This window comes from Perca fluviatilis, chromosome 23, assembly GCF_010015445.1.
Source record: "Perca fluviatilis chromosome 23, GENO_Pfluv_1.0, whole genome shotgun sequence".
In the NCBI taxonomy this organism is placed as follows: domain Eukaryota; kingdom Metazoa; phylum Chordata; class Actinopteri; order Perciformes; family Percidae; genus Perca; species Perca fluviatilis.
Window position 1 is genome coordinate 14,315,244 of NC_053134.1, and position 23,862 is coordinate 14,339,105.

At 38.9% G+C, this 23,862-nt stretch overlaps 2 protein-coding genes across 2 annotated transcripts; both read right to left on the bottom strand.

The window, feature by feature from the left end:
* Positions 1 to 10,853: 10,853 nt before the first annotated feature.
* Positions 10,854 to 18,696, bottom strand: ube2nb (ubiquitin-conjugating enzyme E2Nb). The gene is made up of 4 exons (XM_039791292.1): positions 18,553 to 18,696; positions 16,654 to 16,900; positions 15,270 to 15,410; positions 10,854 to 12,782 (listed from the first exon to the last, which is right to left on the bottom strand). The coding sequence occupies exons 1-4, from the start codon at positions 18,580 to 18,582 to the stop codon at positions 12,739 to 12,741; spliced, it is 462 nt and encodes a 153-aa protein (XP_039647226.1). The 5' UTR covers positions 18,583 to 18,696; the 3' UTR covers positions 10,854 to 12,738.
* A 912-nt stretch (positions 18,697 to 19,608) lies between these two features.
* Positions 19,609 to 23,204, bottom strand: mrpl42 (mitochondrial ribosomal protein L42). Its single transcript, XM_039791293.1, has 5 exons — positions 23,072 to 23,204; positions 22,202 to 22,265; positions 21,199 to 21,283; positions 20,740 to 20,903; positions 19,609 to 19,719 (listed from the first exon to the last, which is right to left on the bottom strand). The coding sequence occupies exons 1-5, from the start codon at positions 23,148 to 23,150 to the stop codon at positions 19,674 to 19,676; spliced, it is 438 nt and encodes a 145-aa protein (XP_039647227.1). The 5' UTR covers positions 23,151 to 23,204; the 3' UTR covers positions 19,609 to 19,673.
* Between the last annotated feature and the right edge of the window lie 658 nt (positions 23,205 to 23,862).

A 23,862-nucleotide genomic window follows, 5' to 3' on the forward strand; every position in this document is an offset into this window, starting at 1 on the left:
TGTACGGAATTTCATGTGTGATGCTCACAACATTCTTTTTAAAAGCCTCTCCGTGAGATCACCGTGGAAAACAACTCAAATCATCATCTCTCAGTTTATACAACAGAATAAACACAGTTCTCAAGGCTGCAGATGCAAGAACGACAATAATAACAATATAAGTTGGTTGTGAGGGCTGAAGGACACAATGGGTGCGTGTTGGTGCATATTGAAGCCTGTCATCATGATAGTTGTGGCTGAAAAAGATTCAACACGGGTAAACATCACTTAGGGATGAAGTGTAATCAGAAAGACAGGGACAAATAGGGTGGGGTCATAGCATTTCTTTCATTTATTAGCAGATTAAAAGAACATTAATAGAATATGAACAACATAAAATAATATATGAGACATTTTTTTTGGATGACTTCACTGTGACTACTAGACATATGTGATGCTATTGGTAACTGCTGCTGCTCAGACTGTTGAGGCTACCTGCGGGCAAATGTTCCTCTCACAATGATGCCTCTGTCTCCTTGAGGTAGAACAAAAACACAGCCTCTCTATAATCATGTGAAGATTAGGCTTTAAGGGGCATAAACAAAACCAGACAGGGACAGTGTGATTGCCAGAATGTGGGAAAGTTGACTGAGACAAAACCCCACAGTGATGACACACGCAGGCTGCAAAAGATGTCATTCCCCTAAACAAGTAGCTTCTACACATGCCTGAGAGATGCCCTGAGCAACACTGTCACCTCTGAGCTCTACTGACACATCAGAGGATTAAGTGGCTTGATTGATAAAAACAGACATCTTTTTTTATTTTTTTTTACTTTTTCCTCCAAAAGATATAGATGGCACTGCTCCAGTAAGACACTTTGAGAGAAGAGGTTAACCTTTGGGTGTTTAACATAAGGGGACAAATATCAGTTCACTGACTTAAATGCTGCTTATTATTGTATGAAAAAGGCTTAAATATAAAGTATAAATAAAGTGAGACGTTTTCAAGCTTTAAGGATTAGCGGAAGATGAAATAAAATGATACACCTTGCAATATTATAATCTGACATTGAACTTTCGTCTGCGTAGGTTTTGTGTCCAAAAATGTAGCTCAGGTGCATATGGTTAAAAAAAGGAAAAAAAAAAAAACATGCATACTAAAATCTTTACAAAAAAGCCAACTGCACAGACATAGTTTGCTTACATAAAGGAAGTGACAGAAAGGTGTTGCAAGGTGTTGCTTTTGCTCAAGAACCATCATCAGTTCAGACATAAGCTAATGTGGGAAAAAAACTATAAGTCAGCCATTATGCTGTTCAGTATTATGTGTTCTGACAGGCCTGATTTTGTTTTGCCCTCATACTGAAGGTCAGGAAATAAAGTAGGTGACACTGGATGAACTACATGAAAATCATTCACTGAATTAATGGAATTCAAACATCTACTTTACATCTGCCTTACAGCATGTGGCCAAAACAAACAGGCCTGTCAGAGCACATGTTATTGAACACTTTATTATTACCAACAGAAGGCAAGTCTTACATGTACCTGGATATTTTTAAGGAGCTTGTCACCCTGTCTGAGTGTGTCTTCTGTCATTCAACAAATTCATTGATCTATCTGTGGACAGACAACACTGACTGGCCTTATTTTTTTTAATTGGAAGACTGTTTGTTGGACCATGGTGACTCATTTGCTCTACTTATCTTAGTTTATATATGTAAATATATATATATATATATATTTTTTTTTTCCTGGAGCTGTTTTTATGCAAGTAGAAGGCATGATAGTCTTTTGACCAACATGTTTATGTTTGTGTAGTTCTTAAAGTTTGTTATTGTACACTTTAGCCTAATTTTGGAGTTCTTTTTCTCATAATGTGCATGGTTCTCAGTTTTGTTTTCCCTCATCTCCCAGTTTTCTCAGAGGGCCCTGGTCATGAAAAGCATATTATTTGTATATTGTTAGATTGAAAAACACCAAAATCTAGTCAATTGTCATAGAAACCTAAAGAGGACCCATTTTTCCATTTTAATTTCAGGGTTTCCTCCCAAAAAAACTTGTTGAGAAGAGGTAGAAGGCCACCCAGACGCTGAAGCACCTTGTCTAGTGAGGGAACTATATGACCCACACTTTAATAAAATAGGAGGAGGAGGACAATGTTTTATCTCTGTACATTTCACCATGGCGTGACACAACATTACACAGCTATATAACACTGCAGCTAAATCCTCCCTGTGGAGCCGTTTTCTATATGTCTCAGCATATGTCTACAGTCTTTCTCTCATCCCTTCCCTGAGGTGTGGTGCTGTTTTATGAATGAGCTGTTATGTAAGAAAACATGACCTGAATATAGACAGAGAGAGGGGGGGAGAGAGAGAGAGAGAGAGAGAGAGAGAGAGAGAGAGAGAGAAAAATACTGTATGGCAGCAAGTGTCATTGTTGTGTTGGGGGAAAAAAGGGCCAAATCACGATTCATTTTTGTTGTTTGCTGCTACATAACAACTGCTGTGAATCAGGTCACATCAGGTACTATTATAAATACTATTGTATTTGCCAGTGTAATTATGCTAAAGATAGAGATTTACTAGTGTTTACCAAATGTCAACCAAAAGTATAATCATCATAATGACCTGGTAATAACCAGCCCTGATTCTGTGGTTGTGCCATCTGTGCCAGACGATGTGACAGTGTGCAAAGGAAGCAGGGCTTAGGTGCATGTAAAAACTCTATTATCACCACCTCACAGGGCAATATTTGAACTTTGTGTGCAGTTTTGTAAAGTAAATCCACTTAATCTCACACCACTGCCAACAGCAGTTTCTTGGAGATCTTTGTTACGTTCTCTTTGGCGGCACCTATGGCAATAAGCAGTAATTGCAGGTGTGTTTTGGGATCTCACTTTGACTTGTTTTTATTAAGTTTTATTGTCCGTAGTCATCGCTCTTTACTTTGTGCGTTCGGCCATAGTAACTGTTTACTCGCAACACTAGCAGAAGCTAACTGTGTCACTAACTGTGACTTAACAGTTATTTAAATGAAAATCTTGGGAAAATTGCCCAAAATTCTCTGGTTCCAGCTTCTCAAATGTGATTATTTGCTGATTTTCCTGTTCTGTCAGCTGTTGCAACCTGGTGTCCCAATAATCGGCCAATCTCTAGCCTGTGTTAGTCTAATCTCGATAGAAATCCACTCCAGCACAACACAGCCACACAGACAAGACATATTGAACCCTGAGTGCTAAACCTTCCTGTCAGCACACAATTTGACAGGTTATTGATCAGCACGGTCAGCACCAGCATGACTTACACTGGTGTGACTCCCCACCGATACTGTTGACCGATACCGATCTATTAGTGCACAGTCGTGGGTTTATTTTCATATCTGGGTGGTGGCTTCCCTGCTCAGGCCCCATAAAGAGATTCAATGAATGGAGACTGTTAATTATGTAAGGGATAATGTAGAGCGAGCTGGTCATTATTGCAAATTAGAACCCTGCTCACTCTACATTCTTTAACATTGCTGGGCGAGATTACCACCAAGCCCCTAATGATGAAAAGTATGCACGTGTGTGTTGTGTGTGTGTGTCTGTCAACATCTGACAAGATCAGTGCTCAGACATAATTATTTCCAGTATCTGATCAGATCTGCGCGGGAAAGTCACTGGACGACACAATCTTCTGAACACAGCCATACTGAGAGAGTTGTGTGGAGCTGACAGTCTTAATTAGCTTTGTAGCATCTCATTTGGCAATGGCTTGAATGTAATGGACGTTCATTAATATAAAAAATGTACGCACTAAAGCTTTAAGGGAAGAGAAGGATGTTCACTCTTGCAAATTTCAACTTGTAGATTACCATCTCAAACCACACACTGAGTTTCATATGTGCCTACAATGCGTGAGCCATGCATCTTAATAATAATCAGGAGATGAATGGAGGGAGGTGAGATGAAAGATGAGAAAAGGAGGCTGCTGAACGGGTCCAGGCTGATTTCTAAGTGTTTGAGCTGACATGGAGGAGCAGAAAAGTGTGAGGGAGTTTGTTACTTGTGCAATAACTTTTACAGTACATTCCGGCATTTGACTGGAAAACTAAATGACTACTACTACCAAGAATAAGGAATAAAGAATAAGGAGTGGCAAACACAAACGGCTACTAGTACCAAGAATAAGGAGTGGCAAACAAAAACACAAACACACGTATTGTACAAGAAATAATGTATTAAAATGAAAAAATGCATTAAAAATATATTGGAAAAATTCCCTTCAGCTAAATGCATACATCAGCATGCTAACACACTCCCAGTGACAATGCTGGTTAGCATGCTAACATCTACCAGCACTAAACACAAAGTAGAGCTGAGGGAAATGACAGTAGTTTTGCAGGTATTTCCTTGAAACAAAGTGTTGACCTGATGATGTAACTAGATAAAAGGTAAGGGATTACCAAAATCGTTACAACTCATCCTGAGAGGGCCATGAATGTCTGTACCGGTTTATACATGGTCTGTATAAAGAATTTATAATAAGGGAAGATGTTCCACTCTCTCGATACTTCCGGCTTCTGAACTGGTTGCAGTTCCACTCTGGTTCCACTATACGGCGCTCACAGGCGAGTGCAGAATAAATGGGACTCTATGGAGCTATAGCCCTCAAAATCCACTTTTCTCAGGATATCATTTTTTGTCTAGTAATTTGAATGTTGCATTTGAAAGGGGAGGCAAAGAAAATACACTGCTGGGTGTTAGATTTTTTTTAAGTCGCTTTTTTGTTCGAAAAAGCCTTTTAAAATGTCAATTACATCACACATCGTACGGCCGAAGATACTGCTTTACGGCAAGCTCTGACTCACTTCTCTCAAGGCATCGACAACACAGCTGACAGGTTAGGCTCTCCCTGTTAATACATGTGCTAGAAAGAGGTTTGCTAAGGTTTTAAAGACCACGCCGAAATATTCACTCTGACATTCTGGTTCCGCTTCGGATGCCGTCCAGCGGGATCCCTGGTGGTAATCAGTCCTTCACTGACCAATCAGCATTCATTAGCAGAATGCTAGTGTGTGGACAACAACGACTCAACCTGTAAGAAATCGAAAGGACATAAGTACTCGTTCATTCAACTTTTGACCTATAATCCATGTTGAACTTGCAAAATCTAGAATCAAATCTGATTTCTCAACGGCAATCAGGCGAAAGAGACAAATTTAGCCGTCTAGCTCCATAGAGTCCCATTCATTTTGCACTCGCCTGCGATCACCCCCAGTGGAACTCTGGTGGAACTGCAAACAAATTCGGTACAATGGGGCTAAATAGGGAGTGAAAAGGCTTTCTGTAGACGGGCTTTGTCTGTACCAAATGTCATGGCAGGTCAAGTCATCAAATACAGTAGTTACATATAAAGAACAGGATTTATACTCCTAAATAAAGAACTTCTAAAATTTGCTGAAAAGGCTCCTTCCTAATTTACATTTACAGCAAGCTAAGCACTGCCTACATTAGTATTCCATTGCAGCTGTCTGTATAACAGCTGTAAAAAGAAATCCCTAATCTAACTCTTGAAAAAGTGATAGAGATACAGAATGAGAGTGGTGGTTGTAGATACTTCTAGATCTAGATGTTTGTTTGTTTTACACATGGGAGGGTAATAAGAATGTTTATTTAACACCAGGACGGTAAATGTGCGAGGGTTCTGACTGCAGTAGGCCTACCCCTGCACTTCATCTGCAGTGGGACAGAGAGGAGAGATAGAGTGAGGAGAGGAAAGGTAAGAAACAAGAAGAGGAGAAGAGTCGAAAGGAGGGACGTTAGACGAAGCAAAGGGGGAAAAGGAAAAAAGAGAGGAGAGAAGAAGAAAGGGGAGAGAAGGTAGAGAAGGGTAAAGGGGGAGGAGTGGACAGGAAAAGGAAGTAAGATAGATGAGAGGAAGAAAGGGAGATGTGAAAGGAGAGGAGCAGAAACAAGTGGGAAATCAGAGGAGGTAAAGGGGTAAGAGGAGAGGAAACAAAAAGGCAATGAGAAGAGGGTAAAGTGAGAGAAGAAGAAAAAGGAAGTGGGGAAAGGAGAGGAGATGAGGGGAGACGTAAGTTAGAGGGAGATCGGTGGAGGGAAAGGGGAATAGGAGGAGGAGAGGAGAAAAGGGAAGGGGAAGAGGGGAGGAAAGAAAAGGAGGTAAAGGGGGAAGAGGAGAGGGAAGGAGGAGGAAGATGAGGAGATGAAGAGGGAAAGAAGAGTAGAAAAAATGAAAGGGAACCGAAGCAGAACATACTACCATCAGCTCTCATTACAAACACACCATTTCAAAAACCACACTGACCAACACAGGTCTGGTTTCATAGAAGTGCTGACGCCGATGACACGCGACTGCCAGAACAGGATGTTTTTTCAACAATGTTTTCACCTGCAGTCAGCCATCACAGCGAGACATGATCTGTCAGAGGAGCGGGGCTATTTTTAGGATGCTGGATCCACGTCATCTGTGGCAGCGATCACTGTGGCTGTAGCTCTTCATCATACACTGACATGATAAATTATACTGTGTTAAACTAACTACTGTATTGGGGCCAAAATTTATTTCAAGTGCAAGTGTAATTACAGTCTCAAATAGTACATGTGCTGCAGTGAACTGTTTAAAAGCAATCTGTGACATTAACTGTAAGGATAAACTGTTAAGTATTACAGTTAGGGGAGAGCCGGGACAGTTGAAACACTTTTTACTTAAACGTAAGTTACAAAGCGATCGTATCAGCAGCACTGAAAGCTAATATAACGAATGAAACATACAGTTTAAGCCATATAAACTTCCCAAAACTTAAATATTTTACTACATATCTTGAATGGTACTCCCAAAAGGTGTTATTTTAGATAGATTGTTGCTGGGCTATACGTCTTCGTGAATATCTGTTAACAACTCATTGCCGTCACCTGGAAGCGTGTATGAAGCAGTTTTTGAAATATCATGCACTGTGGATGATTCTGCCATTTTTATAGCTAGAACAGTACGTTTTCCCATTTATATCAGGTTTCAATTGTGTAAAATGGCGTTTCACTAGGTTTTTACGTGAGTTAGGTCACATCCAAATAAGTGCCCTTAACGACCCACAGCCCATCAGTCTCCATAGGATAACATGGGAAAACTCGACCCCCTACCTGGTGGGGCCCAAATATATTTTCATCTTTCTAAAACTGCTTTTCCATGTCTACCCTCCATAAATTATTATATAAACACAGATATTTGTGCATTTTCTTAAAATACATGGAGTTACAGCCAGGTCGGGGATGCTGTTTCAACCGTCCCGACATAGACACATGCCATTATAACCTGTTTTAATTTCCCTGTAAACAAGCATGCAATATGAAAGTCTGGGATTGTGGAGAACACTAAATAGTCTACCGAATAAGCACGTAGTCGAACCTTTAAATGAAAAACACTCATTAATAATCGAAAAAATGTAACCGCTAATGAAGTTTACTTCCGCCCATCAAAACTCGTTTATCGCCTGTAACTCCGTGATAAAAGGAAATAACAGGAAGATATTTGGCTGATAGAAGGAGCTTAACATGCTCTATGTTTTGACCTAAGGAAGTCTGTCTATCATCATTGCACTCGGAGAAAACTGGAATGTTTCATCCATTATATTTTAAAGGCAAATTAAACTGTAGCCTACACAGGGGAAGCATATACTTAAAACGTGCAGTTCTGCTCTTCCGAACTCCATGTTGATTGCTTGCAATTATCTTTTTTGGTCAAAAGAGTAATAGCCTAGTCTATTTTGAAGGAATAGTTTTGACATTTTGGGTAAGTTGCTTTTTGGCCAAGTTAGATTAGAAGATCAATACCACTTTCATTTCAGTCCATTAAATATAGGGGCTACAGCTAGCAGCCGGCTAGCTTAGCACTAAGACTGGAAACGGGAGGAAACGGCAAGCCTGGCTCTGTCCAAGGGTAACAAAATCTGCCTACCGCCTCTAAAGCTCACCAGTTAACACATCATATGTAGTTTGTTTAATCCGTACAAAAAATGTACAAGGGCTTATGTGCTGGACTACTGCCAGCGGAGACTCCAGGAAAGTACTACTAGCCAAGAAATAGTCCAGCTCATAAACACCTCGCCCCGAAATGTCCTTATATCTGGTTACAAAAAGGGGGTGGGGGGGTTGTACAGTTAAGTGTTGCTGTATTTATTAAGTACTTTCTTGTATTTTGCATTAATCAATCTTGAATAAAGGCATGTTCTATAGTAAGCTGGGAAACAATCATTTTGACATATCTTACTCAAAGGTGATTAAGGCTGCTAATAAATGATGGTAGTATTTAACAGGCAGATATTTATATTTGAAAACACTATTTCCCCACCATAGTTTAAGTACTGGCAGTGTGGAGAAGGCTTTGAAACAGAAATTACGTAGATCTTCAGATCTAGTCTTTATTGCCCCAGAGGGAGATTTGTTTTCACAACCGGTGAATATTCTGTTCATGTTGGATAATTTAAATCTCAGAAAATAGTTAAGTGAACAAAGAAAATACGGAAAATCTAAATATTTAAAAATCATTCTCGGGAGGTTGTTGCGTTTGGTTTGACCTGGCCTCAACATTTCTAAATTTGTCCTGGCTACAACCCAGCATTTGGGACTCATCAGTGCAGAAGTGTTAAGTATTTGTATTGACAAGCGCCTCTGCCCCAGTAAGTTTGATGATGGTTTCAGGCACACTCAAAAGCATACTCTCGAGCGCCTCATGCTTCTATTTTCAAAAGGTCATTCATCCGTCAAAAAACAAACTATGAACTGAGGTACAAATTATACTTCACTCAAAAGCAGAGGCCATAGTAACTAACAATGTCTCAATTTGTTAGTTCTGCCGTTATCAACCTAATATAAACCCAACATGTATTGCTTTTTGTATCAGTGGTGGCTATTATGAGCTCATATTTATAAATGGGTTAAGTTATGTTGAATGACATCAATCTCACTTCAACCAGATCTTTTCTTCCAATGGACGGTGCAAGAGAGACAACAGCCTATGAGACTAGTTAATGTTTAGTCAGGTATTTCAGATAGTGAGGGGAATCATTTCCTGCAATTCCACTCAAAGAGTGGCTGCATACCAGCTTGAATGACACACTGTTGCCATATAAACAAAGCCATGATTGTAAAACATTGGAAAACCTTTGTTTCTGGCCAGGAAACATGAAAAGACAAAAACATGGGCCTCCAGGACGGGTGCCTCCTGCAGGAAGGCAGACGCTGTAACAACTATTGCAAAAGATTAAGTAAACAGATTGCATTTGCTCAGGTATCCGAAAATCTTGACTGGACAAATACCTGTGACATAATGGGTTACTACTGAGAGGATGTGATTTAACGAAACCTAACAGAAATTTATGTAAACCCTGAAAAAAGTCCACATCTCAAAATATATAATCATTCTTCAGTACCTCACATCTAGTAACCAAAAGGTGTGAAGTTGTCTGATCCAGGTAAAATATGCGTGTAGCGCCATCTTGTGGAATTCTGTGGACAAGTCAAAATGTCTATTATAAAAGGATCTATTTATTACAAATTTGGGAAATGGTTCTAAGCAGTTGTTAACCAGGTGCTATCAAGGCTACAGAGTCATCCATTTCAGCTGAATTATTTCGTATGTTTAAAAGCGTGAATCTATGAAATGAACTACTGCAGCGTACCTGGAACCCTCAGATCAATTAGTCTCGATAGGCTCAGGCTAAATACTCGTCCCTTTAAAACAGAAATCAAATAAATAACAGTATGCGCTGTATTTTGTATGACTCACCACTGTTAAAGTGACAATGCCTCCCTCGGCTGGACATGAACGGTCCTTCTTCCTGCAAATGTAACGTAGGCTTTTTCAGTGTGCCAAGTGTATCCGGCTGTCTCAGGGATGCTTCAGTTTCATACCATTCATGCAAAATATTTATGCACCTGCTCTGATTAAGGCTTTATTGAGGAACCCAGACACCTAAATCAAATTATGTGGGCGGCTATAAAAAGTATCAAATGGTAGTGGCTTAAAAAGCGGACAGCAAATTGAATAAAAAAGAAGATGCACTCTTACAGTGCTAATTCCTACGATACATAAATGTATGTAATTCATAGCAGTCCCCCTCCCTAAATTAGATCTTTTCTGTAACGTCTCTCCTTTAAGGGAACACAAACCCCACAAAACATAAACCAGACCAGCCTCTACTTACTTAATTACTTACTCACTCAACTCGGTTTATTTACAGAGTATTTGAAGAGCCATGTATGCAAATGTCCTGAAATTACTGACAAAACACAAGGGGAGCTGATTTATCAGTTTGATCCAAATATTTTTTTTATGTAGACGCTTTAAAAAAAATCCAGTGACTGACTGTTTCTTGGTTTAGATTACCGTCAACTCCCTCAGGAACAATAAATTAACCAGGTTTTAAGCCGTGCTCCATCTTCCAGACTTGAGTAAATGTAGCAGTTATAAACAGTTGGTTAATAATTCTGGGCGACTACGGGACACAAAACCGATCTACGGCAACACCAAGCCTGCGATAATCCAATAAAAAAAAAAAAGCGAGACAAGAGATCAACCAAAAAAAGAATTTAACAAAAGTAATTTTACTACAACATAGCGTTATAGTTCTCCCTCAGATGAGCCATACAGAAGCGATATGATCACAGAGGGTCTAAGCTACGGGCAATGGGCCTTTTTAGTCACCAACTGTTGTTGATCCCTCTAAACCTGAGCATTTTAAAAGGAAAGTTTAAGGATTTTAAAGTCTTTTCTACAGGTCAACAACAAATCCCAACCTAGAATTTGAAAATTTCACATTGAGGGACACTTGAGGGAATTTCTAGCCAAAACAAAATCTGTAATAGCCTTTAATGTTGAATACTTTTTATTTGTAATATCACTTTTTTTGCCACCACAATGACCCAATTAATTCAATGCACTTGCATAATCATCACAGATCAGTTATCATAGAAAGAGCGAAAGCAGGTGAGACCATCTAAGGGTCAAAGACAACTTTGCAACCATCGACAAAACCTTCCCCAAAAAAAAAAAAAAAAAGCCTAAACTTTCCCTTCAAAGACACCGTAACAGCTCAGCTCTTACAAACACCCCAAAGAAAAAACTAGGTTTTAACTGTCCTGATATCAGTTTGGTTATGGTACATGCCTTTTTAATGAAGTAACACTGAAAATAAAATAGAGAACAGGCAACATAGATAGCATGGACAGACGGTTAAAAAAAATAAAATAAAAACAAAAACAGTTCGACCTACACCCTTAAAAAAAAGGACATTTTCAACACATCATAGTAGTTACAACATGCATACTGATCCTTTTCAGCACGAACAATGTGTGTCATTCTACCTTTCTAAATGTGTTGGGAATGGCTTTTTAAAAAGCATGTGGACGTAATTTGCTCACCCTCCCCAAACTGTCTATTTTACTGAAAATTGATAAGTGGAGAAAAAAGGCAAAATTTTATACTGCTGCCGAACAGATGTTAACTTTCAAAAAAACCAAATAAGACATTAAATCATCGATTTTAGATTATTATAAGCAAAGTCCTCATCTAATTGGGCCCAGGCATCTAATCACACAATATTCTTGTCTTTTCTATCAACGTAAAACAACTGTTAAGATGTAAATAATGAAAAGAGATACAAATTACATCTGTTAGGGCCCCAAGTTGACACTAGCCATGGACTAGATGCTTTTACATGTTAGCTGTGGCTGTTCAGTACTGTGTATTCTCTACCTGCAAATTTGGCAGGTATACAGCAACCGACGGGGCATCCTTAAATTTATTTTTCATTTAAAATGTTGGAATAAACCTCCCTCAGTCGTCTATGGATGAAAATACTTAATTTCTGCCCTCTGAGACCCCCTCTGTTTTTTCAGTGTATAATTACAGCGTCTTTAAAATCTAACTCGAAAGGTGCTGTGGTTACAGAAAGTGTCTTTGATGTGGCATTGAAGGTTTTAGGAAGTACATCCTGTGGGAAAGCCTCTAAAATGTACTCGCTTTTATGTCCAGTTTTACAAATGATATCATCTGAACATATTAGAGTTTCACCTTTGTGCTCAGTATTAAGTGCCCCATGTGTACATGAAATGATTTTACACTACAGTTGCTGCACCACCAACTAAATGTTCAGTGTTGTGACGAGTTGGTATGCACAGACACTAACCTTCTTATGGAGTGTTAAGGGCTTTTTTTTTCCAAAAACTCATCGTATTCCCTAAAAAGAGTAAAGACAAACGTCATCATATTCCTATTTTTCATTTGCTTACTAGTACTAGTGAAAAGACAGCTGTACACACTACGTGTTGAAATAACAGAACATGTCATCTCTCACAAAAGACATACAGATGTGTTGACAAATGGGTTAAAAGAACAACAGCTTTAATGCAAGTATATTTTGCAAACGTACCAGTATGTGCCTGGTTCAGGACAACATATTGCATGTTATTTTCTAAGACTGTAGTGGGGAGGGTGTTGTTCTCTGTCCATGCATTTAAATAGCAACACAGGAAAAAAGGAAAAAAAAAAAGAAAAGGCTAACACACACTTAACGCATCAGAGAGGAAAATAAGTCACCCAGAGGTCTGCAGCAGTAAATCTTGTCATTTCTTTCAAATAGATTTGGACTTATAATCTTTTTTTTCTCTTTTTTTTGTGTCCGTTAAATTCGAATGTTGACAGAATAGGAGTACATTTTGTGAATCACATTCAGAAGCCTCGACTCTCTTCTTCTATACTTCAGTGTTGCCCGCGTAGAGCTTGGTCCATGATCGGGCTGGGGGAGAGACACAAAGATAAAATGGTGGTGAAGGGTGTGAGGGGTGTATGGTGCAGGACTGTGGATAAGGAAAGTGTTGCAGAGTGAACGCAGATGATCAAACAAACTCCCACAACAACAGGTAGCTGAAAGTAAATGTCCCAGTATTTCTAAAGAAACAACCAAAACAATGAAATCACTTAACCAGTTAGTCAATCAATAGAGAATTAATCACCAAGAATTTTAATGAACAATTTATCATTCAGAAAGTTTATCAGGCAAACATGCCAACATTGTGTTGGTTCCAGCTGGGGCAGCAACTAAGGATTATACTTATTATTATCGAATAATCTACCAATTATTTTCTCAATCAATGGACCAATCGCTTGGTCTTTAAAATTCTCGGGAAATATTTTCCAAAACCTAAGTTGACATATTTAAATTGCTAGAAAGTATTCACATTTCATGAAACCAATACTCGTTGGTATTTTTCCTTAAAATTACTTCAAACAATGAATTGATCATCAAAATAGTTTTTTGTTGATTTTTACTAATATGAAGTTCCAGATATCCTTCTTTGGGGTTTTGCTGGTTTTCTGTTTTATATCATTTTAACTTGAATATCTTTGGGTTTTGCACTGATGGCCAAACAAACCAAGCAATTTGATCTGCTATCACGGGGCTCAGAGACCTATCTCCACAGCGCTGTGTCAGAGTGTGCAGCTACTTCTGGGGACATTTCGGTCCACAGAAGTAGCTGCAGAGTGAGCACTCCTTCCTTTCACGCTGTTCTGCTTTTTACGGTACAGGCAGCTGCGGACCTGGACCCAGGGTGAGTCTGAGTGAGTGGGAGGCAACTGCCCAAAGGAAGAGCGGCTTTGCCCTGTCACCGCGACAAACACACCAGAATAGGAAGCGCCGTGAAGCTAGATCCGTGCCTGATCGCACGCCTGGGTGTTCACACAAGACGTGCATTTCTCTGTGACGGTCACAAAGCCATCCTGCTCCTCCACACTGTACAGAATGGCTTCCGCGTCAAGGTGGGCTTTCACTGTCAGGCTCCGAGATAACAGTATCTTCTGCGATCTGCTTAGAAATGGAATTTACAGCTCACTGCATCTTAGTTTGATATATAGGGTCGACAAAAAATGTTGCTGCACATTTCTGCAGTTAGCATTCATTAGTTGTCACTAGGGCTGTCCCAAACGATTCTTTTTTAAATGATTAATCTAGCGATTATTTTTTCGATTAGTCGACTAATCTAACGATTCATTTTTCAATTAATTTTTCAATTAGCGATTATTTTCCCATTGTTCAATTATTAACAATTTACACAAAACCAATTTCACCAATTTCTTCCCAGTTCAAGGTTCAAATCTCTATTAAAATTGTTTAACACTGCACTTTTCAAGTAAAATGAATTTGTAGTGCAACCTGAAGCCAGACGTAGGTATCAACCCAACCACAAAATAAAGTCACATTCAGGAGGAATACAAAAATAAAAACTTTAAACAGAGCAAGTGCAAAAAGAGTAGCCTGCATTTGCTCTTCTTTTTTTTTTTTAAAGTAGGTAAAATAATGAATAAGCTCTTGTTTAACATCCAAGCTCTTTTCCCTTTAATTTAACTTTAATTATTTGTATCTAAAGGCTGGTTAAGCACTGTAGGGAGGAGAAGACTGGACTGTTGGACTGTTTTTTTTTTTGTCTCGTTCCAGTGATTGGCACATCGGGGTGATGGTGTTGTGTTTATACTAACACTTATTTTAATTGAGGAGAGTGCAGACGCTGGTCTGTGCATCTTGCTGTTGCCTTTATGTCATAAAGCCGTCTGCGCACCATGCACTTGCAAACTGTCAAAACAGGCTTCCGCCACAGAACGAACATTTGTATTGGACAGCCAAATCTGATTCAACTGACAAAATTCGTAGCGTACAGCCCTATACTTTATTACACATTCTGACACTGGCTTCTTCTTAGACATTTAACAATGTTGTTTGTAACATGTTTAACAGTGTCTTAACAGTTACAATAAAATTGTTGTACAACTATTTTATTGTCCCTGTGCAGTGCTTGCCCAGCCATCAAGACACGCCTCTAAGCTTTTTTTGTTTTTTTACAGGGTCCTTCATCATGGACATCACGGGACAAACAACTGTAAACCATCAATACTCTCAACCCTGGGAGAACAGCATCTCTTTGATTTGCAGAACTGTCTTCAATAGACTGTGCTGCTCTAATTTGAGAGCCTTTTATCTCACTCAGATGATTTACAGACTTAAAAATGGCATCAATTTCAACCATGTTTTCTTACTACCATACTTGTCTGTATTTACAGTCAGATTATGCTGTCAACTTGGTCCCAACCAGCTGACTGTTTTTTTTTTTACATTTATAGCAACACCAGACAAATCTAAATCACATTGGACCACCCGTGGCACTGGCAATATAGTTCAGTACAGCTCACCCTGAGTGCGTTAATTCAGAAATATTAATATCATCCTCACCTGTCTCAATGGCATTGCTTTCATTTTTCTTCCACTGCTCTGCAACATCGTTTGCCAGGGGATCATCTGGATTGGGAGCACTTAATAACGCCTGGATAGATAGCAACACTGTGCGGATCTGCAGGGCAGGAGACCACTTATCTGGAAAAAGATGCAAAAAGAGAAACAACAGCTCAAATTAGCAAAAACGAGGGAAACTTCAGGGCGATACGGCATTGGTTTTAGGAGATAAAGATGGCCATGCAGCCACAACATGCCAGTGACAGCGAGCAGCAACCCTCATGGGTGAGAGATGAAGCCCATCATTAATTGAGATCCAAATTACCCTAAGGCTACTTGATAATGGAAAACTCTAGTAAATCTAATGAATCAAAACAATATGAGCTAGTGTCAAACAGCAGATCACTGTGCCACACAGTCTGTTCTCATATTTTCTTTATTACCTTAGAACAAGTTTAGCAACCCTGCTGCTGTTGTCTGTTCTGCTCTTGTCAAATAACCATTACCTCGAGTTTGTTTACCCCAAAACTTGATTTGACGCTTCTAATCAATTCTGCTTACTGTGGCTTTATACCACAAGATTGATTTCTGCAGCTATGACAGCTGCTTTTCATTCATCTCATAAAAAAAAATTCTCATCTCATTCTGACAATAAAAACTAACACGGCTGGAGACTAATAATGTGTTAATAATCACTATTTTTGCAATTCGGTGACAGAGATGTGTAAACCTCCCAGTCAGATGTGAGGTCACCATACATGCATTGCTCCATTGATTGATTTGGTAGTTGCCAGCTAAGTCACTGAGTTGTGGCGTTTAGAGAACGCAAAGCACTGCAACCTAACAGCAAATAAAAAGGTGTAGTCTATATTATATTGTGTCACAAGGTAATTAGTGCTATTGTGAATTTCTATTTTCCCCTATCTAAATATTCTCTACATCCAGAATATAAAATGGTCAAGTTTTTTACAGAACTGTGAGAATTTCCAATGAAACAGTACTACTTAAAATGCAAATAGTGAATCAAATGGCTCTGTGCCACGTTAGAGGGTGGAAAGTACTAATAATGCCACAGAGAATCAACACCCAGCTTTCACAGCTCTGCACAGCTTTTAGCTGACGTTTGATCATTATTTTGGCTTACCAGCTCACATTTAGACTGTATAGATTCTTGGCAGCCCCCCTCCCCCCATATTATCTAGTTGTAGCTTTAACTTTCTATGGTGCTGCTTATTTTTGGCTAATTTTAGGGTTTGATAGAAAACCATGCAAGCAAAATGTTTTACTTCACAATCCTGCAATTAGCTGTGACAGTGGTTCGACATTGATTCTACCCAGGGAAAACAAATTATGAAATTGAATGGATACTATCTTGTTTTCTTACCTTTCAAAATGTCTAAACATATTCTTCCCAGTTTGTCAACATTGGGGTGGTAGATTTTGGTCATGAATCGTACTTTGGGAGCTGCCATGGGATACTCTTCTGGAAGAAATAGTTCAAGTCTAAATGTGCCTCCTTCAAAAGGAGAGTCTTGAGGCCCTGCAATGATCACATGGAAGTAACGTGCATTCCCTTCATCCGGAGTAGCCGTGATCCCTGGAACAGGCTCTGCCATCAACCGCTGTGTCTCCTGAGTGTAGTCAGAATGAGAAATACATAACACTATTATTGACAATTCTAAGTAGAAAAACAGTGCTGTAGGTGTAGACTTCACCCTGCTTAGTCACACACCCACACTTCCAAACTCACAGCCACATACAGACAAAAGCACATTCCATTCCACAAGCTATTGTTTAGCACAGAAACTAGAAGGTAGCTAAGGGGCTGGGACACTTCTGATGTACTGTACAATGACTGACTTTAATTAATACACACAAAAAGAAGTTCCCAGCATGTTTAACTTTTAATTTGTTAAATAAAATTATCAATTTCGGAATGCAGCTACCAATAGTGCCATATATAAACTAATGCTAATTCTTTGGTATATAAAATGTAAAAAAACTTAAAAATGTCCATAATTACCCAGAACCCAAAGGAATTGAAATTGCTTGTCCTGTCCACCCTAACACCCCAAACACATTGTGTTTACTATCACATAAGGCTAACTCAACCGGCATATTCAAAGTTAGAGACAGTAACCAGTGAATTTCGAGCATTTGACTAAAATGGCTAAATAATGATCAAAATAGTTATTGATACATTTTCAGTCAATCGAAAAATTGATTAATCGACTTAGCGTTTTAGCTCAAATTTATTTTATGATGCATTTGATTACAATAATTCACTTAACAGATGATTCCAGTTTGTCGTGTAACGTCGCATAAAATTCTATTATCAAAAGCGCAGTTGCAGAATTTTGAGTTTTAAAGTATTGTGCGACACTAAGGGATAATCGACAATGGAAATCTAAAAGCAAGAATTGTAACAATTTCCATATTTCTGCATATAATAAAGCAGGTGCACCGGGACATCTGCAGTCAACAAGAAGGAAACTATTTAAATCCTGTTGTAAATATTGTTAATGTCTTCGTTAAGATTGGAAAACAACGACAGGTTCCCATAGTGGAAGCTTATGTCGTGTTTTCAGTTCGTCAGCGGTATGCTACTGGCTGAGAAAACCAGCTTAATCCGAGAAATAGCTGCTAGATGTGGCGGAACAGGCTGATCGCGCCCACAGTTGCCGGGCCTGGCCCAGTGAAGTTGCGGTGAGGTTGAGGGAGGAAACCGCAACAGACCTTAGATTCCTCCCTAAATCATTGTTTCGTTTCATAGAAAAAGAAGCAGCACGAACATGTTTGCTTAAATACAAGCATTTGAATGTTTTGAGACCACCAGGACAGCGTTTCACATAGGCGCAGACATGTGTATCAATCACCGAGCTACCGCTGCTAGCCTAACGTTAGCTAACATAGCGAAACCATTCATAAGGCGACTAGGACAAATTGTCAGAATTTGTTGATCCATACTATAATATTAGCAGCCAAGTGATGTGAAAACTACAATTTTCAGAACAACAACAACTCTACTCGAACCAAAATAAAAAACACATTTAGGACAGAAGGGAGTAAACGGAAGTGGCAAACAAAACACTTGCAGACACGGATCAGCGAGCTAGCTTGATAACTAGCTAGCTAGATGAGAGCTAATAGTGCTAGTCGCGCTAACGTCAGGCTACACGTTGAATGGCAGTAACTGTACGTCCATATTCTCACCACATAAACTTTAAAATACCCACACACGGGTTATATAAGATATATATACAATGCCGGGTGTAAAGTGTACCTTTACAATCCTACGAGGCAAACCGGCCATCTTGTGTTAGCTATTTTATTTTTAGCCGTGGACTCGCCTTCTCTTCAGGTTGGATTGACTGAGCTGCCGGGGCGGAGACCGATAACTCACTCTTCCGGTGGCTTCAAATGACGTAAGGAAATATGCTGCTGTTCATTGTTATATATAATAATATAATTGTTCTTTTTTTCTTTATATTTGTTCATTTTTAATGTGCTCTTTTTCAGCTACTTTAAAAAAGAAAGTGAAGAGCTTGGTTTAGGGTATATTCTTCTATGGGTTGACTTTAGAAAAATATGTGTGTAGTACGTTTTATAATGACAGATGTAAGTATGGGTACAGTACAGTCTGTCTGTGCAACCCACAAAAAAAGAAAAAGCTTTGAAATGACCACCTAAATATGTAATGTAGTCACTTTGAAGGGGTCAACCTCTTTTAGTTACATTTTGTAGGGACCTAACTTGTAAATAAATTTTTAGGAGCAAGAGCTTTTGTCAGTGTTTGCTTATTTGGGAGATACATTTTTCTAGATCTCATTGTTGTAAACCTTTGTGTCTTGTAGTGTGCAGGACCTTGACTACGCTATGCAAAACTTGTCTACAGTTTTGTTTTACTTGCAGGCACATAATTACATTATAAAAACACATCTTAAAGCTCAGCCAACTCCAGAATATTCTGTGACAATGTAAGATACAAAAATCCTAAACATGCACCGCTGTCAGTTATAAGAGTAGATTGTTGATACAGATTTGGCGCTGGAGTGGTTAGCATATAACATGAACAAAAACACTCAAATATATGATACTTCATTTTGCATACATAATATTTATTTACTTTTTCTCCACAGCTACAATCTGTTCACCAGGATTTTGAATTACGCTTTACTGGTGCACCAAGTCCATTAGATTCATATTTGCAGGATAAATTATAAAAAGGCCATACAATCTAGGGCAGTAAAGTAGACTAAACAAAATACAAGTATAAGTTTCAAAGCCATATAATTGTTCCATTGTAGTGGCACTGACTCAAAAACTCATGACAACCTACAAAATATTGAACAGTTTATTATACATTATTGTGACAATAAAACAGACTGTAACTTTGGCCTTCAACTATCTGTCCTTTGGGGGATCCCGCTTTCTGCGTCTCATGTGGTACCTGTGAACAGTGACACAGAAGGAAATGAATTTTGACCAATATCTAACATCTTTTCTTTCAGCTCTTAAACTCTGATTCACAATTATATACTGCATAATATAGTAAAGTCTCTCTCTCTCTCTCTCTCTCTCTCTCTCTCTCCCTCTCCCTCTCTCCCTCTCTCTCTCCCTCTCTCCCTCTCTCCATGTACTGGCTTAAGCAGGGGGACACGTCTGCAGGATTTGAGTCCCTGGCGGTGTAGTGTGTTACTGATGGTAGCTTTTGTTACTTTGGTCCCAGCTCTCTGCAGGTCATTCACTAGGGATTTTTGCTCACCGTTCTTGTGATCATTTTGACCCCATAGGGTGAGATCTTGCGTGGAGACCCAGATTGAGGGAGATTATCAGTGGTCTTGTATGTCTTCCATTTTCTAATAATTGCTCCCACATTTGATTTCTTCACACCAAGCTGCTTACCTATTGCAGATTCAGTCTTCCCAGCCTGGTGCAGGTCTACAATTTTGTTTCTGGTGTCCTTTGACAGCTCTTTGGTCTTGGCCATAGTAGAGTTTGGAGTGTGACTGTTTGAGGTTGTGGAAAGGTGTCTTTTACACTGATAACAAGTTCAAACAGGCGCCATTAATACAGGTAACGAGTGGAGGACAGAGGAGCCTCTTAAAGAAGAAGTTACAGGTCTGTGAGAGCCAGAAATCTTGCTTGTTTGTAGGTGACCAAATACTTATTTTACCGAGGAATTTACCAATTAATTCATTAAAAATCCTACAATGTGATTTTCAGGATTTTTTTTCTCATTTTGTCTCTCATAGTTGAAGTGTACCTATGATGAAAATTACAGGCTTCTCTCATCTTTTTAAGTGGGAGAACTTGCACAATTGGAATAACCAGAAAAAGGACTACAGGAAGCCACCAAGTGTCCATATTAAAGTGGGCAACTGATCTAATCCTGATAAGCCAGTACTATATCCACATGTAGGCACATAAATGAATAAAAGGACAAATTTTGTGTTATTTATGTACTCACTGTCCTACTGGATACCACCGATGTTTGGTGGTGAAAAACATATTGCTCAGCTCCTCTATAGTGGGCCCCTTCTTGTCCTTCAGCACCTCCTTGCTGAGGTGGGCCTTTAAAATCTGGTCGTGGGTCTCAACCGGGGTGTTCAAGGGGTCTGGTCGTTCTATAGGCTGCAAAGATTTACTGTCATGAACGAGGTTCCCTCTTGCATATTTTAAAATGATATGGTAATTCCAAGCAATCCTGAAACAATTTCCATCTATCTTTTTGTACCAATTACTCTTATTAGTCTAACTCATGCACACCTGTGAATTAGAGTTAAAAGGGTTAAAATATTCCTTAATTCCCCTATTTATTTATTTTAAAGCACAGAGCTTCTGCTTTCTCTCTTTGGTAGAAATAATAGATAATGTGACAACTGACACATTGATATATACCGCATAAGGCTAGAGAGCACTCTCTTACCTGGGTAAACTCATAGGGAATGTCGACAGTAGGATGGTAGCACACTATGGTTTTCCCGTCTGAGGTCACACCAATTTCCACATTGCTAAATTCAAGAAAATTAGGTTATTGTCCTGATTATAACCAAACTTATTTACATTTACATATATACATTATGTTTCTTCTTCATTTATTTGGTTCACAATAACTATAATATTTTGCAGACAGGCCAAGTACACAGCTAGCATAATTTAGCAGTTTACAAAACTACCAGTGTGTCCCCACACTTACATTTATACAGCACAACCAAATGTTAATTACAAAATAGTGAGAACCTCCTGATAACCAAGGTGCAGCAACTTTGCTCCACTTCATTAAACTTCTTAGCACATCACCAAGACAGAGCTGCCATCTATGGAGGACCTCTACACCCAGCGATGTAAGAAGGCGGCCAACAGGATAATCAGAGACCCAAATCATCCTGCTGCCGTCCGGCAGACGGTACCGCTTCATCTGGTCCCTCACCATATGACTAGAACTTTTGAGCTCTGAGCTCATCGCATGTCACTTTAACCTGAAACCATCACTTCATGTAGTTTTACATTCTGTTTTACAACTGTTTACACCTCTGTTTGGATGTCTTCCACACATTTGACATTTTTTTCTCATTTAGTTTTTTTTTTTTTTTTTTAGTTTGTTTGTGATTATCTTTTTTATACAAATTTAATTAGCACTGTTGGAGGGACCCAGCTGAGACCCAAGATTTTCAGTGACAACGACTGCTTTTGTTATTGTTATGCATTGATAATAAAAAACTTAAACTTGACACTTTTGCGCAATCTACAACTTGACCTCTAATTTTGTGTAATACAGTTAATAATTAGCTAGAAATTTACTATTTGTTGATAAAAATAGTCATAATAGGTTTAAACAAGACTTGGTGCCATAACTAGAGTAGACTAAATGGGACTAGGTGCACTCTATTATTTTGAATTCAAACGTTTCAACTCTTAACATAGCCTACCAGTTCGGGCCATCAAGTGAAGGACCAGTGACACTGGACTTCTGTCGCATTGGCACCACACATGCTGCAACAGAAAACCAAACAGGTGAGACAGACACTTTTGCAATTAAAATAGTTAGCAGGACACATTTCAACTTATCTTAGCTAGAAATTATACATCGCATTTGAAAGCATGAACCCCTGCAGAACACAGTTAATGTTCTCGTATTGTCTTCCCTTCAACAATGCAATTGTCCTCCGGTTCGGTTTGCCTGTTTATAAAGCATAAAGTAGCCTCTCAATGATTACCCAATTGTAGGTTATATCTTTTTAGCCAACTTCATAAGTTGTTACCACTAGTTTTACACTTCTTTGTGGAATTGATGGTGAATGAACATCATTTACATGAAAGTATCGGTCATTTTTGAGTAAAATGAGCAGAATTAGGAATGATCTTGGCTAATTGTTAAGGTCAGTGAAACACGTTTATGGATGATCACAGATTTTCACCCGGGTAGACCATACAAGTAGTGATCATCAATTAGCGGATGGAACCATCCATGTTATTTTGGGGGAATTTGGTTGAAAAGAAAGCCATATTTCTGATGTAGAAACTATTAAAACGGGTCAAATTTGACTCGAGGACAACATGAGGGTTAAGACAGTTATGGCGCCCGCTTGCGAATTTTTTGTTTGTTGTTTTTAACAGAAAATACGGTTTTTACAGTGGAAACAAAAGTAGCGCTAGCCAATGAAAGTGTTTACCTACTAAACATACTCTCAAGGTTAGCCTCTGTTAGCTTATACTCCCACCACCGTTGCGCTAAAGGTTATAAACTAATATGACCTCCAGCAAATACCTGATAAAATAATTAAAAAAACACAACTTACTTTGTACACGTAGTAGTGTGGAACCGTTAGAAAGTCGCGTTAAGAGACTGTGAAGCTTGCACAAATGACTTGACGCCATGCTGAATTATTTTTGGGTGTGCACCACTATAATATTTCCGTCCTAGCACTCAAGACGACCTCATTTTTGTTCCACTTTTCAAACGACCAGCAGTCATAAAAAAATAATCAAACCCTTTCCCTAATAACCACTATTTTTGTAATACACTATATGCTTAAACAAACTATTCACTTCTTTTGTGTTATTTAAAAGCTGTATTTAAACAAAACATATTTAAGAGATTTGTCCATTCTTATTTCTTATGTACCTCGTGCATCATCCACTATGATGGTAAAGGCCATCAGATCATAACTAATAACCTTGGTGAATATGGAGAAGTTACTACTTTCCAAGCAAAAGTTATAGTGTGATACAAACTCTGTTAGACAGCATTTTCGGTCTGCCACAAAACATATTCCCTCTTTATAATGCACAAATGATGCCCTACCATCAAGTATTTTATTTTGTCTAATGACCTTGGTAAATATGTAGTAATGTGGTAAATATGTGGTAATATAAGTTTCTTTTAGTCTATGAGGTTTGTTGTGTTTGAATCCTGACTGGAGTTACTATGTCTGCGATCCAGGTGAGGTTAGCGCGGTGCAGCACAAAGTATGATCAGTTTGAGGGGGGAATGGTTTTGTCCCTATCAGGGATAAAAATAATTCAGCAGAGGCAAGGATATGTGGACCAGAAAGGGGGAAATCCCATGCATCCCCCCTGGCAAATCGCA